Consider the following 19,222-nt stretch of genomic DNA (forward strand, 5'->3'; position numbering starts at 1 on the left):
CAGAGTTCTAGTTATATGCACTATTGTCATTTTTGCAAATAACAACTCTCTCCAGTCCACAAAAAATGATCCTGGTCGCTTTTTTTTCTTGTCCTAACAACGGCTCCACGTTTTCTGTTTTCCCATTTTAGCCTTTGCATTGGCGATCATGGCACACGTGCTGTGCTCCCGTTTCCCCCTGTTTGCTGCCAAATTGCTCGTTCACATGATGGTGAGCTGCCTCGGAACACAGGTAAGGCAAATTTTGTTCCGTTTTCAACTTCCTGTGCAGCACGGCACTACACTCCGATACTGCAAAGGCCGCACTTAAAAAGTGCGCCGTGCCCTGTGTTTTGGGGAGGTCATTTTAAGCAACGTTGACGTTCTCCTTGTACACAGACAATGCATGCACGCCATCTATCTGCTCAGCCATCACTCGTTGTTTATTTTGATCTTTGTAAATATTCATGTATATACTGTACAAAAGAAAAGGCAATCAAATGGCACCCGTTTGCGTTGTTTGTGGGCTCCAGTGTCCTGACGACGAAACCATGCCCCCCCCCCCCCACTCCCGCACCTAATGCCCATTAAAAACCCAAGCTGTCACATGAGCAGTGAGCAAGATATGCGGTCTCTGTTTTGTCTCTATGCTCTGCGTAAAGTGTGTATGTGCATGTGACAAGTGCGGGACTGGGAAATTTCCACAGGTAGCCCCTCTCTTTGGTTGACAAACATCAGCCTTGAGTCGTTGGGGGCTACGCACCTTGGGCTCAACCCGTTTATGGCCCGGAAAGAGTTCGAAATGGAAAATTCCGTCCTGTACTGTTTCCATGTCAATGTATGTTTAGGCCTCCGACTTGAAGTCAAGACATTGTGCTATTGTTAAAAAAAAAAAATTATAATAATAATAGTGTTTTTCTTTTGTGTTCTGGTCTCATGCCAATTGAATTGCAGACTCTGGATCCAAAGGCCTAACTAAACAGCATTTACTTGGAAGAATGGTTGTCTGCCACTGGCAATCATTGATGGGCTCAGTTCAGAGTGTGCCAAATTAGCATCATTGTCGTCACTCACTCTGCATCTCCCAACAATGTTTGGTCGCATTGTTGGACTACAGAGAGTGTACATATTTATGAACACCCTATTTATGATGTTTAAAAAGTCCAAGAATCTCGCATCTCTGACTCTATCAAATGTCATTAGCACGATGAGGTGTCTCTGCGGTGTCTCGCCATCCATTTGCACCATCGGGACGAGAGCCAATCCCTACTCATGGAGTAGGCTGTTCATCTGCAGTGGCGGGGGCTGATGCCTCTGGCTGTTGGGAGAAAATTGAAGTTGCTGTTTGGGGTTATGTCTCGCTAAGTATGACCCACGGTGCTCAGGAAAGGCCAAAACTATGGCACAGTGAGACCTTGAGAAGATGGAGCGGGTGAAGGAAATGGAAAAAAAAAATTGGATTTGCGGTAATGCCATTGTTTACTGACTGCTAGAATATGCCCGGCTGCTTTCCTTTCACCCCAATTTTGTGTAGAGAGAGAATTGTCCAGGCCCGGCACGATCATAGCCACTACTTGTATTGTCTTTGGACAACCAGCGGAGGCGCTATTGATTTAGACGCAACTAGTTGTTGGTCTAAAGATGCTCTGTACCTCCCACATATCAAAAGAATGATAGGTTCACTGAAGACGAGACAGTAAATTGTCCAAGTGGGAATGATTTGTTTTTAAAACTGTCCCTCGCTCAAAGTCAGGTGAGATGGGCTCCAGTTCAGCTGTGTTCCTACTCAGAGCTCCAAAAAAACAATAGAACATTGGAAACTATGCCGAATTAGGGAAACAACAATTCTCACGCTAATGCTAAGCTTATGATATTCTGCTCATTCTGATTATACAATAGAAAAATGAGTTCTAAATATTTCAAGTGATACCTCCATCCCTTTAAAATAATATTGAAGAAAAGGCATGAATAAATGAAGTGACTAATCATTTCCCCACATTGTTGATGCTTGATTACAAATTCGGATTGCATTGTCATAAAGGCCAAACAGGCTAAAACAGATCAGTTTTTCTGTCGAAACGATGACACCGAAAAATGGGAATCGTGATTTGTCCCCTGCCGGCCTTCACATCAGAGATATTATTAGTGCGATGCAGGGAAGGCTTCTCCAATTTGGTCGAGCACTTTGTGCCTGCCTGCGCTCAGCAAGACAACTGAAAATTGCCTGAGTGGAATGGAAATTTACCCAACGCCATGTGTGAGGTGTTATTGTGTGTGTGACTGTGTGTGTGTGTGTGTGTGTGTGTGTGTGTGTGTGTGTGCGTGTGCGTATTTGGAGTGTGAGAGAGTATGATAGATAGATAAATAGCCACCCCAAAAACGACTGAAAATTGTGTCATGTATTTTGATGTGTTAAGAAAAATAACTTCATAATGTGCTTGTCCAAATTTCACACTCAAATCTTTCACCGGCTTTGCGACTTTACCCTTTGGCCATGATTTTCAGTTGGTGTTCTTTTGGACGTTCGCTTTCAGTAAATAACCCCCCCCCCCCCCCCCCCCCCCACCACCACCACCACCATTTCCAGAACAGGGTTACAAGTTATTGCTGAATAAAAGTTAAAGCCAATGAAAACACAATTTAATGTTAAATGGTTTGTGATAACACCCCCCCCCCACCCCCCACCCCCCCACCCCTGCTCCCAGCCCATCTCACACAGCCGTTCTGACTCAGTAAAGTGCCCACTGTTGTCCTTTATCCGAGTGAGTGTTTAGGTAACTCTTGTTCTGGTGAAAGGATTTCCTGTTAGCTGCGGCATTCAGAGCTTTGCTTTTCAGCCCGTAAACTCAAACGCGACAAAGTCGCCCGCCTCCCTTCCCGTATTTCAACAGAGCGAACAAGCGCTTGTGGTTACTGCCGGGATTTCCAAAAGTGTCTGCGTGAACGAGGGTCGAGTCAAGGTTTACAAGTACAGTCGGAGGACTCTCTGGGCAGGGGAACATGTCGGGAAGAAAGATCAACACCATTTTTTTTTTCGTGAGGAAGTTTACCCGTTCCCATCATGACCAATCAATCAGCAAATCAAAAAACAATGAGATTTGTGTGTTTGACGTCAGAGAATATGCCCCCATCCTATTTTTGTTCTTTAGACCTCAAGCGTTTGGGGTGTGTGTGGGGGGGGGGACTGAGTTTTCATTGTGTGCCTGTGAGAGAGTGAGAAACTCATGCAAGTTTTGTAATTGGCTATGAGGAATGGAAACAACTGGGACAGAGAACCGCGGTCAGGACTTGTTTTCGGCCGGGGACCAATAGGAGTCTTGCCTTTCATGTTGCCGTTTTCTCATCATGAGACGTCAACAGGCCTGATAAAGATCATGAGGCATGTTTCGATACAGACGGTGTTAAGTTTCTTGTCATTTTCTGCTTTTTTTGGCAGTAAATCTTGGCTAATGTCCTCCTTGTGCCGTTATCTTTGTGCTGGGATTAGTTTTGAATATTATCAGGCAGCAAAATCGCCGTCTCTCTCTCTCTCTGATTCTCTCAAACTCTTTATCCCCCTGGAAATGACAGGGCACATCCTGTGTGACTCATCGGTTTGACCAACGATGATCTTCCCTAATCTAATTAGACAGTCCAGTGCCCCACTTTATGTTTTATTATCCTTACCAGAGAGCTCATCAAGGATCCCTGCGGAACTCCTTGTAAACAAACACGACTTTGTTTAAATGTGACCTTACTTGGAAAACCCAAACTATGATGTAACCACAAAAGTGGAACATCCAAAAAGTGGTGCAATTTGGAGTTCAAACTAAATGTTTTGGAAGAACAGGCCGCCGAATTAAAAAAAAAAAATGAAGTTACATAAGGTGTCAGGTGTGAAAGTTTGTCTTGAAATTAGAGCAACTGTTAAAAGTCAACCAACGTCATTGAAGGATTGTTTTCCTCTTTGGAGGTTTCACTGGACTGCCAAGTCTGTCAAGTTTGTTGTACTGTACAAAGTTGATATCATGTGCTCGAATGAAAAATGTGGTCCTCTCGTGATCTCCTTCTTTCGCCATCGAACATGCTAGGCTACAAATACCATCAGCTAAAAGTATCATGATTCAGTTTCTGTTAGTCTCCAGCAGGTGGCAGAGGTGTTCCCGTCTTTCCAGCGACGCACCTTTACCCATTTTGCTCCGTCGTTCTCGTTCCTTGTTGATTGCTTTCCATTTTTATTCTAAGTAGTCATTTTTTTGGCCTCAGTTATTCTCGGTTGCTCTTTGCCGTGATTTCATTCTTTTGTCCTTCTGAGACGAGCAATTTCCCTTTTGTATTTTTCTTGCCTTTCTGGGCCCGCTTTTTGTTTCTCTCGTTTTATCTCGGTGTGTTGACCAGCATCATTATTTGTACTTTTGTCGGTCTTGTGTTTGTTAATAAACCTTTTATGTCCCATAATCTTATCCTTGTCTACGTTCGTGGGATCCACGCCTATCTGGATAATATTGGAAGACTACAGAATTATCAAACCATAGTTCCAGTGTGAAAGCTTCTCGACTGGAATCGTTAATCGCTAAATCAGACCATCAACGATCATTACATCTGCCATTCAAAAAAAAAAAGGCAAAGTTTGAACTAACCACAATCAATATTTTAAGTGTAATTGAAATGAACAACAGTTGGACACGGTCCCTGTTCTGCCTCTGGAATGAACCATATATTGTTTTATGCTGTATAAGTGTCATGCAAATGGTATCCGTGTCATTGTCTCTGCTCGCGAGCGACTCCCTGCCCTTTGTGGACTCAGTTTTAGCAAATGTCTGTTGACCAAACAGCTGGTGACCTCAAAATTACTTCCATGAACTTTCCTCTATTTCCAGAAAAAGCACAATATAAACAGACACCGGAGAGGCCACGGCGACCTCTCACCTTTGGCCTGGTTCTCCTGTTGGCCCCTTACCTTGCCTGGTAGCTCCGATATAACTTAGCACATTGAGAATCCACAGCGGGGGTTTGAAACGCTAGGAGTTATTAAAACCTCTTTGCACATCTTATTGTGTCGCACAGGGCATAATTTGTTAACAACTGTCTGCACAGTTGACCCGTTATCAGTAGAATGCATCATAGAGAAGTGGAACGAGGGCAAAAACAAAATATATCATTAATTGTAGTAAAATGCTAATACATTCACGACAATTATGATGGTGTTTGCATGTTTTTGTATACGTGCAGTACTTCATGCAGTGGGATGAACCTTTTACCCGATTCCGATTTGTCAAGAAACGAGCGGAACTGCTGACACGTGGATGATAAACAAAACTGAGGGGATGGGGTGGGGGGGGGTTACAGAACTCTATAGTAGTATTCTATTTTGGGAGTTTGACTGCTTGTCTTGACTGCCTGCCCTCTGCATGCCAAGTGAACTTTGACAGTTTGGAGGACATTTGTTTACCCTGAAAACCAGGGCGTTCAATGGTACTTCGGATGGACACACGCCGCGGTTGCACAAGATTGCACCGAACACATGGCAGAACACGAGATAGAGACAATAATGGATCCAGCCGTCTTAATTGCCTGAAATGAGTCGCCTCACTTCCTTCGAGAATCAGGATGTCTTCAACGGAGGAAGGATGCAGCCGGCGGTTTCATCTGCCGTTGTCACGCCTGTAATAAGCTCTTTCATATTCTCAAATCAAGGTTATTCGTTTCAATCAGAAACCTGCTGCGAATTCCAAACTGCAACTGAAAAATACTCCACACAGTCCGCCAAGTGTTTCTAAACATGAAAATACCAAACTTGACGCTGCTGTTCCCCACGAAACATAAAAAGGAACTAGACGCACGCAAATACTGGCATGCGCAAACAAAAAGAAAGAACAGATGGCACTGAGCGTTAATACCCTCATTTCCCCCACCAAGCCATAAAAAGATCAGTCGACCTCAAGCTTCTGCAGCGCTTACATCAACCTGCAGGGGGCAGTCTAGCTCCACAAATCGGGTCGGGTTCAAGCAGAGAATGAAAGAAGTTTTCGCTGCTCTCCGGTACTGCAATTCCTAAAAGTGTGCTTCTTCTGACTGGTCAACACCAAGAGGCCTGTGCGCTGTTTCCTTGTTTTCTCTTTTTAATCGGTCTGCCTATAATCACTGGAATGAAATAATTTTCAAGACACGTTCATGGTGCGAACCGAAATCAAAGCCACATGAACTCACAACCAGACTGTGCACAGAAATGCAAGTAGAATGGAATTCAGATCCTCTGGAAGACATTACACAATGAATTCCTTACCCTACAGGAATACAGTAACGTGACCGAAACACATTTGTCAAACTGTTGGCAAATCAATATCCATGAGGACCGCTGTCAATCAACAATGCGGTTGCTCGTTGGCAATGTTGGATGTACAAAGCTTCTTTCTGTTAAAAATGGGCCTTTAGTTACATCAAACCAATAAGAGAATGACAACGCAGGAAGAAATCTCGACCTAAATCTCATCTTTTTGGAATAACCTGAAGGGGACAAGAAAATGTCCCTTTTTAAAGAAGAATAAAAAGTTTCCTGAAATAAGATTTTGTTGAAGTTACTCAGTTCGTCAAGTGGTTACACACACACACACACACACACACACACACACACACACACACACACACACACACACACACACACACAAAACACACACACACACACACACAAGAAATCATCTGGATTCAGATGTATTTTATTTTTAAATTCAACTTAACATCTCCTAAAAAAAATGTATCCAGATGATTTTATTTTGTGCAAACACTTGATGAAATCAAAGCGAGTCAATTCAAAAACGCCATTTGGATTTTCAGTTTACTTTGTGCTGTTACAAACAGTACAAGAAATAGAACTCAAATGTAACACGTGAAGTAAAAGAAAGTTCTGAAATAAATACACACTGTTTTATAAACGGGGTACATGTGTGATGAGGTCGGCGAAGAGAAGAGGTCGATGGTCAAACAAGGTCCAAGCTTGTATGAGTCAGTTTGTGGCTTGAAAAAAAGGAACTCTGGAACGTGACGAGAACGTACGACAAACTGATGACGAATCAAAATGAGACACATGGTCTTTGAGATAATGGGTTGCAGGTGAGGAAGGCAGAATCAGGAGAAGGTGGGGGCAAGAGACGCGCACACGCTCACAGACACAGATGGAAATGTTTTTTGTTTTTTTTCTTTTTAAATTGCTGTTGGTTTTAATTCCCGTCTGTCGATGTTGCTATGTTGTCAGAAGTCCGTCCTTTTTGCTTTATGAGCCGTTTCGCAGCCAACAATAGCTGCATGGCAGCAGACCCAAAAAAATTGGTCTTTGTCTCTGTAACCACAAGAAAGCATTTGAGATTGTCACGCTGTGACCGGAGAAATGCGATTTTGCGAGTTGTGGCGTGCGTTCACATAAAGTCCCTTAAGTGCATTGTAAGTACAGTTTGTTGACCAATGAGAGGACAGTCTCACTGTTTGCCTTGTGTGCGTATGTGCCCGTCGCGTGTCTTCCATCCCAAAGGCTTCTCTGTCTGGTCTCCAGACACACACACACAAAAACAGCATTTCCTTGAAAGTAGGCCTTCTTGAATGAAAAGCAGATGCAATTTTCCAACAGCAGACGCTTTTCGATTGACGTGCGACTGTAAGTAGAGAGGAGGCTTGTTGGAATGCCGCTTAATGTGCTTCATGTGGCCGTGTGCTACTCGGGCTTCTCTACTTGGTTTTGTCATAAGAAGGTAGTTCATTCTCAAGCTCGTGCATGTGGACCGATTGCGGCTGGTTAACTTGAAGCGAAAAATTGGTGAAGGTCCAGTTTCCTGGGATAGGCTATTTGACTCCATATGCTGCCGGTAGTCCAGTGGTTAGCACGTCGGCTTCACAGTGCAGAGGTTCTGGGTTCGATTCCAGCTCTGGCCTCCCTGTGTGGAGTTTGCATGTTCTCCCCGGGCCTGCGTGGGTTTTCTCCGGGTGCTGCGGTTTCCTCCCACATTCCAAAAACATGCGTGGCAGGCTAATTGAACGCTCAAAATTGTCCCTAGGTGTGAGTGTGAGTGCGAATGGTTGTTCGTTTCTGTGTGCCCTGCGATTGGCTGGCAACCGATTCAGGGTGTCCCCCGCCTACTGCCCGAAGACCGCTGGGATAGGCTCGAGCACCCCCCGCGACCCTAGTGAGGATCAAGCGGCCCGGAAGATGAATGAATGAATGAATGCTGCCGAAACCTTACTTTGCAAGTGCTATCGCCGCCTCAACATTACTGCTGACTGTCTCGGCTCCAAAGGTCCAAATCTTATATAAGCTAAAGTTAGCCTTTATTCTTGCAATCTCATTCCCAGAATGCACCCCTATCGTATTTTTCGTTTTATTTTTTTTAATGTCGCTATGTGTCTTTCAGCTCAGTCGACTGCGGATGCCATGTTGTGGTTGTTTGGATGGGAAACACACCAAAGGGGGGAGAGAGTGTTTATTTGCCAACAGCTGGCTCAGCAAGCAAACATCGGCCCGAGGTTCTACCCCAAACACCCGTGAACTTTACTTCTATCGTGTGGCCTCAGTGAACTGGAATTGCAACTAAAAAAAACATCAAAAAAAAAAAAAACCTCCCAAACGGCTTATCTTGTTGTGACTATGCGTCGAGGTTTGAAATATGCAAAGCAGTACAAGCGATCAGGCCCTTGCTGCGATGGAGATTTGAGTTATTCTATTCATTACGATTCTGCACGCAACTCCTGCTGGGGTTACCTTTTTTCGATTTTTTTTTTTTTTTATAAAACCTCACATGTTAACCCTTTCTCCTGTCGCCGTCCATCTACACCAGGGGTGAGCAAACTTTTTGGCTCGGGGGCCACATTGATTTTTAAAATTTGACAGAAGGGCCAGGTCAACACGAGCTATGGTACATTTAAAAAAACTGCATTTGTTGACTGTCCATATCAAACATCAACAGAACAAAAGCATGAAAGTACTGCATACCTTTATACTGCATACTGCATAATTTTTTTTTAATGACGACAGTGCTGTTGATTACCTATTTTAGCCTGTGCATTTCTGCAGATGGGTTGTGATCAGACCAGTAGAAGTTGAGCGATACAGAGGTCCTAAGTGTTCGAAAAGATCCCGCCCCACCCTCCCCGTGTTCTGCAACTTCAAGTCAATGCGCCACCTGGCGGTGACATGCCTGTCATTACAAATCCAATTGAAATGAATGCAATCATTCACATCGAACCTTAATTGTGGACCAACCTTCGGCGGGCCGGATTAAAAAGACCAACGGGCCGGATTCGGCCCGCGGGCCGTATTTTGCCCACTTCTGATCTACACACTGCATGCATTTAGAACACTGGCCCACTAACCCAGCTATCAGTCGGCAACCTTGTGACCTGCCACGTGCAACGAGCCTGTCCAGCGTGCATAAAGAGCACGTCCGCCGCGACTGACAAGCTCTAGCTTGTGAGCAAACTGGTGATGCTCGCAGTACAGTCCAGGTCAAGGAGCTGGGGGGGGCACAGCAGCACAAATTGTACTAGTGACATGATTCCTGCTTGAGGAAGGTCTGAGAGCTCTTAATCTAACTTTTCGCAACGCTGATTGTTATTTCAGTGAAGACCTGACTTGACTCACTTGTTGTTTCTTTTGCAAATGTTTCAAATGAACCATGCGTGCACAGGAACAAGCGGTTTCAACGAACAGGCGCACGTTGCAAGAGCCAAACACATCATCATCATCTCATACTTGTGTTTTTGCTTTGCTGCACACTGTATTTGGTTGTGAACAAAGGCAAACAGCCAGGGCGCAGGCTGCGGCTGGAACCAGCTAGATCAGACCGGTCGCTGGTGGGGGGGAGGGGTGTGTGGTGGTGGTGGTGGTGGTGAGGGGGGGGGGGGGGTATCTGGATTGCGGTTGTTGGTGAGGATGAAGAGGAACTTGGGGCTGCAAGGAATGGCTCGAATGGCTGGAGGAGGGGAGTGGAGGAGGTTAAGTGTTTTCCGGGGTGGATGGATGGCCTGGCAGGCAGACAGCTCTCGGGTCCCCCTCTAACCCCTCCCTACGTTGGTCAGTGATGTAATGCAGGCGAGTGCTATTTATAGCCACGCTGCTACACGGCTTCCATAGCGTCAGCGCACTGGGCGACATTGATCAGCAGTGAAAGTCTCCGGGAGGATGAGAGCGGCAAGCATCGTAGGCGCAGAAACCGAGCGTTTGCTTTAGCTCGGCCCCCGATGTGAATATAATTGGAGGCGTTTTCACAAATTAATCCTGAGTCAATATCACTGCAAGGTGCCTTTCAGACTTTAAGTCGGTGTTATGCTGTAAGAGATGCATATTAGTCAAGTAAACGTATTGGGGAAAAAAATGAATAATGAATTAAGCACACGGGCGGCCCGGTAGTCCAGTGGTTAGCACGTTGGCTTCACAGTGCAGAGGTACCGGGTTCGATTCCAGCTCCGGCCTCCCTGTGTGGAGTTTGCATGTTCTCCCCGGGCCTGCGTGGATTTTCTCCGGGTACTCCGGTTTCCTCCCACATTCCAAAAATGATTGGACGCTCTAAATTGTCCCTAGGATTGAGTTTGAGTGCGAATGGTTGTTCGTTTCTGTGTGCCCTGCGATTGGCTGGCAACCGATTCAGGGTGTCCCCCGCCTACTGCCCGAAGACAGCTGGGATAGGCTCCAGCACCCCCCGCGACCCTAGTGAGGATCGAGCGGCTCGGAAGATGAATGAATGCATTAAGCACACGCAGACACCATACAAGAAAATAGCAAATAAGTGAGTTTGCTGACGGGGTGGACATTTGTGTATAAACGTGCTTTTAATAAGCACGTGGCGGGATCTTCACTTTACAAAATGTTTCTGTTAGCACGCTGCCTGTGAGCTGTGAATAATAACAGTATATTTCCAATGTCATGTCGATTGATATTTCACAATGACAGAGTGGACATGATGAGCTTGATATGAATTACAAATCATTACTGTTACTTGTTCATAGTTACTCCGCCCCCGGCCACTGTTTCCAGTGTTTCAGCTCCTGTTTGATGAGAGACAAAATGCTGCACCATTTGGTTTTCTCAAAGAGGCGATTATCCCATGACAGGATGGACAGCAGTTTCACATGCTAAATATTCAGTGTAATTAAGAAAATAGGATACGCTTGATCAAACCGACTGGTTTTGTCACGTAACTTGAATGTGCATGAACCATGTCTGGGGGGGGGGGGGGGAAAGATTCAGTATGCACAACGTAGTAAGCACAGCAATGTGTGGGCCATGCCAAAGTAATCTACATGCAACGACATCCACTCGTCCACAATTCTAAGGGCGACAAGTGGATGGGTGGATGTATAAGTTAAAGCTGCATCTGCGCTGTGGCTTGCCTTGCGGTTTTGTGGTCAAGTACACTTCAGTCACGCCCTGACTGAAGTGTCCGCTTCCCTGAAACGATACTCCAGAGTGTAAATCGAGTCTCCCATTCAATACTGTACTTTTATATATTATTTTTTGTTGCAATTTCTGTCATTCAAGTCATCGAAAGTGCAAACTGTTAAAAACAGGAGTCATTCAATGCACTGCCGAGCCCCCCCCCCCCCCCCCCCCCGCCCATTTCAGTCCCGCTCTGTTCGGCTCTCGTTAGAGTGTGTTTGGTTAATCCAAAGTTGTTTTTGTGATTTCAGGTAGGCCGTGAAGACTTTCAGTGAAGTAACGCCCCATTGTATAACCTCCATTTTCTGTCTGGTTTTATTTTTGGATCCTTCTTTCCTGTTCGACCGGTTCTCGCCGCTCTAGGCAGGCCCGTCACATGACACGAGCTGCGCTGAATCGTACCTCCCTGTTCCCTGCTATGAGTTAGTCTGTAGCCTGAGGGTCTAGACAAGTCGACTCCTTTGCCTTGCACATTACAAAGCAACAGGGCGGTAGATGGCTCCCGATAAACCCTCCGTCCACACCTGACACCTTCCCACCCTGATAACCTCACGAGAGGTCAACATTACCTGATGTCTTCTGTTTTTTTTTTTCGCAAGGATTTAAGCAAAGGCCGCATACTGTAACTGTGATCTCCAAAACCAACCTCGGACAATAAGACCTCCTTAGATCTGTCAAAATCCAAACTTGTTCCTTGAGCTGCTGACTTTAAATAAGTCCCGTGACAGCAAGCTCTTGTATTGTAGCGTCCGATTAGTCCACACGTCGACGTTTAAGGCTTCAAGTCGACTAATTGCTAATCGCGCATGTTTGACGTCCAACTGGCCACTTTACGGTGGACTTTCGAGTTACCCGTCTTTGGCCTGGAACGCTCTGTAGGGTAATGAAATATCCGGGCACTCGGGGTTGCTTTTTCACGGCTTTGAACGCGAGTCCGCCTGGACGTGTTTATTCTTCTTCACTCGATGCGCACGCCAAGAGTTATTCCTTTCACAACGCAACACCATGCCGCACACCGATGTCAAGGTTGAGTTTTCTGACTTCGACTCGGATTCCCATTGAAGTCAATCGTGTTGTTGTTTTGACCGACGGAAAATAAAACTCCGAATACCGTAGTATTGACTTGAAATGAATAAATAATGCTCGGCGAGGGAGCGCAAAGGAGAACAAGCAAGTTTTGAAATTGTTTTTGCAAAACTGCCCAAGAGTGGGGAAGTTGGAATGCGGGCACTTGGATGAAGAACCGTACATGTGAATTGTGAAGGTTGGCGGAAGCTGGGTTGAAAACCTCCACTGACGCAATGGACCAAGAATGAATCCAATTTCTCTTTCTCAAGCCAGTATGGGTGCATCTAACATACAGCTAGCCTGAAGTACTGTACTTAGAATGAGGTGAAAGGCTCTCCTTCCCAGGTACATTCCCTGCTGTTTTTGTTTTTCAAAGTTCGATGAGCGTGTCCCATGCTCCAAACTACCTGAATAGCTTCTCCTCCCAGGCTCAATTCCAGGAACTGAGGTTATGAATTTCTTTCCTGTACCATCCCCACCCACTCGCACTGCAGGCCTTGGATGGGTAAATGACTGACTCAGGAGTCCTTTTTATGTAAAAAGATGGCTCTTATTCAAGGGGAAGATCCAAATATGGTCATTTGCTGTGCTTTCCTGAGTTTCTCTCAAAAAGAGCACAAAGTTAGAGAACGCAGATTTTTTTTTTTTTTTTTGGCCCGCTGCATATTTTTATTTTTTCTGGCCTGTTTCATATTGTGATAATAAATGAAAAAACATGGCCCGCATAATAAGGTTAGGAAAAACAGATCACACAGTTAAAAAAAAAAAGACATTCGAAAAAATGTTGAAAGTGTGCCAGTTTTTCTTCATTCATCTTTTTTAAAAATGTTTTATTACATTTTATTTTTTAAATGTACAAGCTTTCATGCATTACAAAAATAGCATCCATTCATCCATTTATCGTTCGCCTAATAACATAATTGCCCAAGTCATATTTGAACGCAAATTCAACAAACAAGTTGTCTCAAATCAAATTTTCCAGAAGACCTCGATGGCCGAGGATCTGCACAGATAGAAAGAAATTATTAAAATAGATATATACTTTTTTTTTGCAAGGATGTACATATTTTTAAAAATATATATATTGTGACAGTAAGTTAAAAATTGCTTTGGCAATTGTGCTACTAGACTCACCGTATGATGACCTCCAGTTTCTTGGATTGGTTTTGACATGTTATACAAATGCCAGATGGAATGTGCCATCTGGTTTGTACTTTTCTGTATGTGGCCCTCATTGGAAAGCGTTTGGACATCCTTGTTATATCCAGTAGCATTTACGACACCATTCAGTCACGACATGCATTCAGGTACATCTTTTATTGTCACCTGAGGCGTTGCGCTGCCTGATGGATTTAATGCGAGTAGCAACAAACAACACGTTATCATTCAGTCATCTCTTTTGTGGCACTCCCTTGGCACCGACCCAAAATTCTGCCAGTTAGATAACAAGCGCCCTCCCCACATTGTCAACGGCCTCTTTCTTTTCATCCGAGGTCAATGATGCCTTCAGGTGTGCTTCGGTGTCATCCTATTGTATTGTCTGTTGCCCTCATTGGCTTTTCCACATTTCTATCCCATGTGTACAATTTTGAATCTGATAGATGTATTTTTGATACAAACACTTACTATTGTATTTTTTTGTTTACAATATATTAGCTCTGCAGTGGTGTCTTGAGATGACTTTGCAGCAAACAGCTCTTTGGCAAGTTGTAAGCGGTTCTTACAAAAAAGGCGTCAAGCTCTACTTGACACTTCTAGCTGAAGTATGGTGTCAAAGTAAACTTAAAAAAAAAAGAGAATGAAACCACACGCACGACTTTGCCTTTAAGTCTGCTATCTTATTGCGCCCGCGGTGAGAAACCTCGTTGCCGCCGACATCTCAAGGCTGGTGCCGTGAGATGTACTAAGTACAAAATATTTTTCAAGTAGTTGCTACTTATGGATTGCTTGGTGCCGTGTTTTCCATTCCAGGAAATCAGATCTGTCACCATTTAAAATGTTGCCCAAAAGCATTTTTTTTTTCAATCCTTCGCTTTGACAGATCTGCTTCCTGGTGTCCACTTTCCGTGGCCGAGTGTTTTCCGAGGACAGCTGTGCTGCGCTGGCGCTTTTCTCTCACTACTTCCACCTCAGCCAGTTCTTCTGGATGCTCATACAGGTAAGAGCAAGTGTCAGTTCACTCTCGCAACAGTTGACCACATTCCTCTGCTTCTCTTCATTCATTTGACAGTTGACGTCTACAATGACATATTTATGGACAAGGAAACCCAAATAAATAAGAGCATGATGTCGATTTTGCCATTAGTCCTTCACAGTGGAATTGTAATCTGCAGGCAAAGCACAGGCATCACGTAACGTTGACCCAAAGTGCTCCATATAAATCCTTTCCTCCTTCCTCACTCGTTAATCATCCTTTATAGCACAATAATCCCTTATTTGAAAAGGATCCACATCAAAACATGACAAAATAAGTAATGCTTAAAAAAAAGAAGCTTCTCCTGACTTTCTCTTTTCCTCTCATTGTCCCCCATTTGTCCTCTTGCACAAGTCACGTACACTCACTTTGTTTCCATCACCCACTGGCCTTTGGCAAATCGTGTCATAATTATTATAATCTCCCCGGGCACCTGTTCTATTATTGGTGCAGTATTAGAAGATTATCTCTTTAATTGGACTACTCCAAAGCTATAGCGGTGTTTGTTATAATTAATGTGACTAATCATTGCTTTTTTTTTTTTTTTGTCAGTTGATACCTTCACATAACATGATTTGAAATATGAATATCTGAGCAACTACATCTCCTAGGCACGTCCGCGACCCTTGTGGGGATGAACGGATTACAAAATAGATGGATGGATGTGTTAAATAGTTCATTCATTCATTCATCTTCCGAGCCGCTTGATCCTCACGAGGGTCGCGGGGGGTGCTGGAGCCTATCCCAGCTGTCTTTGGGCAGTAGGCGGGGGACACCCTGAATCGGTTGCCAGCCAATCGCAGGGCACAAAGAAACGAACAAGCTTTCACACTCACACTCACGCTCAGGGACAATTTAGAGTGTTCACTCAGCCTGCCACGCATGTTTTTGGAATGTGGGAGGAAACCGGAGCACCCGGAGAAAACCCACGCAGGCCCGGGGAGAACATGCAAACTCCACACAGGGAGGCCGGAGCTGGAATCGAACCCGGTACCTCTGCACTGTGAAGCCGACGTGCTAACCACTGGACTACCGGGCCGCCCGTGTGTTAAATAGTATTATATAGAATTTAAAGGAAATATTCTTTTACCCAAACCCACCTGCGGCATTGTCAGAGAAACAGTCACATTTTTGAGCGATGAACTGAAAGCTACTACGGTGAAGACAGTTCGACTCACTAACACGTCAAGACATCAGCTCTTGAAGGGACGGAGGCTGACAGTGAAGATACGACCACAGCCACTCAGATTGGAATTGATGGCTGTCACCAAACCTCTTTGTCCTCCCCAAAGTCTTTCCATTGATCCCAGTGATGTCGCACTGCACCTATCGGGCAGACACTCAGAGCCCAGCTCCTGATATTAACAGGCGCCAGCAAACTAATCGCAAACCACAGCGAAATCAATACGTGCGGCATGCGTAGGGAAGGGACGTTGGGGTGGGGGTGGGGGTGGGGTTATCTGTGCCAGTGGATGAGTGGGCCTGCTCATCTAATGGGCAGGGGAATATCCACTAACACACTGCCAGCAGGCAAGCAATATCCAGACCGGATTGTTCCTGCTTGGCTGTAAGGCGTGGCTCAATGCATCGGCTTTTAGGGAGGCTGCGTATCGTTACATAACCGTGCTCCTCTTTTTCAGTCTATCGAAAATATTAGCTTGCACTTTGTCTTTTGCTGGTTTGTCACACAAACATTGCAATGTTTTGCCTTGATACGCTGACGACGGAGCAAGACGCTCCTGTCCAGTCAGTGACCCAGCGGGTATTCATCCTAACAGTTGAGGCAACAACAAGTGGTCATTTAACCTTAAAATAACAGCTTGATGGTACGCTGGCTTGGATGTAATCAAGAAAACAGTGTCCTGTCATTGCTATGGTGACCACCAAAGCACCTCCACGAGCAACCAACAGACCAACCAGGACTGTGTTTGCGCAAACATTGGGGTGCTCTACAAAGTGCTTGTAAAGATAGACAAAGCCTTTTCGAGATATTATGGTACGATGTGGGTGACTTTTGAAGTCCTTTTCGGAATCACTGTTTTTCACAATCAACCTTGTTGATTGAACCAAATCACATAACTTGGCCGTATGAGACTGAATCATAAACTGCGGAACAGCTTAGACAGGTAAACAAAACCTATGCATGTCCTATTGAATTCATGCATGAAATTATGATGCACAAACTTTGACATTATTTAGGAGTGTTATTTTCCTTTGTCTGCAATGAAGTAAAATACTGCCCGGTGCTGTTTACTTTATTTTCGCTTGCTGTCTTAAGGAGTTGGAACAAATTAATCACATTTCCATTCATTTTAATGGGTAAAGATAGTTTGAGATACACATTTTTGAATCATGATCATGAAGCAAATTATCCTCTTAATTCATTCATTCATTCATTCATCTTCCGAGCCGCTTGATCCTCACTAGGGTCGTGGGGGGTGCTGGAGCCTATCCCAGCTGTCTTCGGGCAGTAGGAGGGGGACACCCTGAATCGGTTGCCAGCCAATCACAGGGCACACAGAGACGTACAACCATCCACGCTCACACTCACACCTAGGGACAATTTAGAGTGTTCAATCAGCCTGCCACGCATGTTTTTGGATTGTGGGAGGAAACCGGAGCACCCGGAGAAAACCCACGCAGGCCCGGGGAGAACATGCAAACTCCACACAGGGAGGCCGGAGCTGGAATCGAACCCGGTACCTCTGCACTGTGAAGCCGACGTGCTAACCACTGGACTACCGGGCCGCCCCCTCTTAATTCAAGGCCCCACTATATTGAATTGCTAAACATATCTTGGTGCAAACTTTGAAACTTTAAATCTTGGTTGAATTGGTCAGAGGCTTGACTGTATTTCTTAAAAACAGGACATATGGTTTTCTTTGGACCCATTCTGACGTTTCTCTCAGACACAATCACCAGGAAATAAACATACTTGTCTAGATATCCACGAGAAAAACAATCTATTTTTTATGTTCTTCTTCCAACTTTGACCTTCACTATCACAAGTCAGTGAGTTCACCTCAAAGGCAACATCATCCGTTTATTGTGACTCGCCGGCCCGGCCCGTCTCGCGTCCAAGGCAAAGGCCGATCCGGCTTCTGACATTTCCCTATTGTCTCCGTGACGCACACTTCAGCTGTTACACAAGCGTCGTGCGATTTTGCCGGCCTCACATGCGTTTCTGTGTCCGTTGCGATACTTGTTACACAATGTGGTGATAATTATGGCGGAGCAGAGGTTGCCCGGGGAGGAGGTCATCATCCCATAACCTCCTGTTGCATCACACACACAGCGCTGCCTCTGCAAATGCTTTAACAGACAGATGGACAATCACAAACATCATCAGCTTTATAGGTGTCGTATAAAGTTTCATTCCTCTGAACAAAGAGCGCCCTCTCTGATTACAAGTGAGGTCCTATCACAACTTCACTTCAATATTGTGAACTTTAAGCTCTGCCCCCGACACGGGCATTTACTCAAAGCTTTTTATTCAAACAAACTTGTCTGTTGCTAACACCTGCACATCCTCAAGGGAGAAGGTGCTTACATAACCAATGTGTTTGATGGACAAATCTGTCATGGCCTGCTGGGTTACAAAGCAAACACTGCCACCCAACCATTCGTTTTGTACACCGATGGTTCTCATTAGTGTTGTGGGCGATCTGGAGGCTGTCCCAGCTTGTTTTGGCCAAGAATATACACAGGACCGGTCGTCAGTCAACCACAAGGGTACACGCAGAGGGTGCGTCCAAAGATCCGCAGGGCTGGATTGAATCCGATCAATGAACGACAGGTTTCATCCCCTTCAAAATAAACACTTAACGCTCTTCCCCAGCCTTTATAAATTCCTGCAAGTATCGCAGGATCTTCTGCAGCTTCGTCGTGAAGGCCACCTTGAGAACAGTTTCACAGATCCAGGTCAAGTGAGAGTGGGGAAGTTGCTCCAAACATTACTGAGTTAAAGAAAATAAAAGCCATGTGTGTGTTTGATTTCACCAACCACTATGCCCCCAAGTATATAAGAACTGGATGATTGTGCCCATCTTGCGCAGCATTGTGGATAACATGTTGGACAGCACACCTGAAAAAACTGCTCTGGGAGAGGCCAGCATCAAGTTTCCCAGTGCGCTCAAACGACTCCGATGCATGACTCCTTCTTGTGACTGGTTCAAAGTTAGCCCTTATGCTCCAAGATTGCATTGCCGAATATATGTCGCCACAGTGTTTGTTTCTGGCATTTACAACATGTTAACGAGTAGCAAGGAGCTCCTCTTGTTTTTTTGCACGATAACCACAGACGCAAAAAATTGTTTTGCTTTCCTCTAATGTCATGGGTGGATCAAAAGCAAACAATTCACATCCTGTGTTGAAGCGATTTGCTCCACCTGTGCCCCCCAGGCGATGAATTTCTGGCAGGTGCTCGTCATGAACGATGAGCACACGGATCGTCGATACCTGCCGTACTTCCTGTTGGGCTGGGGTCTTCCTGCTCTCATCATCATCATCCTGGTCATCGTGCTGCTCGGAGGCTTCGACTGGAGCATCCACGCCGTCTACGGATTGGTGCAAGGGGATGTGTG

At 45.1% G+C, this 19,222-nt stretch overlaps 1 protein-coding gene across 1 annotated transcript in view; it reads left to right on the forward strand.

Moving 5' to 3' along the window:
• Nucleotides 1-19,222, forward strand: part of adgrv1 (adhesion G protein-coupled receptor V1) — an 89,354-nt gene that overhangs the window by 54,458 nt on the left and 15,674 nt on the right. The window contains exons 88-90 of the mRNA XM_052067342.1: nt 132-232; nt 14,487-14,603; nt 19,041-19,219. Of these exons, the coding sequence (XP_051923302.1) occupies nt 132-232; nt 14,487-14,603; nt 19,041-19,219 (397 nt within the window). The remainder of the gene's footprint in view (nt 1-131; nt 233-14,486; nt 14,604-19,040; nt 19,220-19,222) is intronic.

The sequence above is a fragment of the Hippocampus zosterae genome, chromosome 6, assembly GCF_025434085.1.
Source record: "Hippocampus zosterae strain Florida chromosome 6, ASM2543408v3, whole genome shotgun sequence".
Lineage (NCBI taxonomy): Eukaryota > Metazoa > Chordata > Actinopteri > Syngnathiformes > Syngnathidae > Hippocampus > Hippocampus zosterae.